At 71.6% G+C, this 929-nt stretch overlaps 1 protein-coding gene across 1 annotated transcript; it reads left to right on the forward strand.

Moving 5' to 3' along the window:
* Positions 1-225: 225 nt before the first annotated feature.
* CHLNCDRAFT_139819 (expressed protein) lies at positions 226-858 on the forward strand (the record flags this gene model as incomplete). The annotated part of the gene is made up of 2 exons (XM_005842586.1): positions 226-336; positions 619-858. The coding sequence occupies 2 exons, from the start codon at positions 226-228 to the stop codon at positions 856-858; spliced, it is 351 nt and encodes a 116-aa protein (XP_005842643.1).
* Positions 859-929: the final 71 nt, after the last annotated feature.

Genomic DNA, 929 nt, shown 5'->3' on the forward strand with positions numbered 1-929 from the left:
TGCACCAGCAAGTCCTACGCGCCTGCTCCCCCACTCAGCCAGCGGCGCGCTTCCTGCCGCACCGCTGGCGGCCAGCCTGGGGCGGCCCGCTGGCACAGCAGCCCTGCAGCAGCCCGCCGCCGAGCCTGCGCCCCCCGTTGCCCCGCCTTGCGCCCGCTTGCGCCCGCAGGCCTGCTGCGCCGCGTGTCCCGCGGCAAGGTGCTCATCGTCCCCACCAACTCAGCAATGAACACGCGCTTTGTGAGGTTGGGGCTGTACAAGCAGCCCTTCAAGGTGCCCCGCTCCGCCATCCTGGCCTTCAAGAAGATGATTGAGACCGACGTGGCGTTCCCGGCGGTGCGCCGCCCAGCTGCCGCCCGCCGCCTGCCGCCGCCGCACCCGCGGGGATCAGTTTGTGTTGGTCTGTGTGTTGTATTTGCGTGTTTGGGGAGGGTGCCGGTCGCGCGAGATCGCGCGGGAGGCAGGCCACGGCCCGCGCGGCGGCAGGCAGCCGGCACGCCCGCGCGCAGCTGGCGGCACCCCACCGTCCCGCCGCCGCCGCATGCGTCCCACGCCGCAGCGCCCACCCCCGCCGCCCCCGCCTCCCTCTCCCCCACCCCAACCTCCCCCACCCCGCAGTCTGCGGTCAAGCAGTACTACGGCTGCGGCCCGCTGTATGTGCGGCACTACGTGAGGAACCGCTTTGATTACCTCAAGATGATCCCCTACAAGAAGGTCGGCTCTGGCGTGCGCGCCGCCGCAGACGAGTACGAGCTCAAGTATTCGATCCTGGGTACCGGCTACAACGTGAGCGTCGGCGTGGGGCCTGGGTGGGGCGGCGCGCTGTGTGGGAGGGGCCGCAGATGTGTGGCGTGGTAATGTGGGGTCTGCAGGCCCGGGTCGCGCATGCCGCGCATGCCTGCTGCCCGGCCTGCTCCCCGGCGTCACGT

This window comes from Chlorella variabilis, assembly GCF_000147415.1.
Source record: "Chlorella variabilis unplaced genomic scaffold CHLNCscaffold_266, whole genome shotgun sequence".
In the NCBI taxonomy this organism is placed as follows: Eukaryota; Viridiplantae; Chlorophyta; class Trebouxiophyceae; order Chlorellales; family Chlorellaceae; genus Chlorella; species Chlorella variabilis.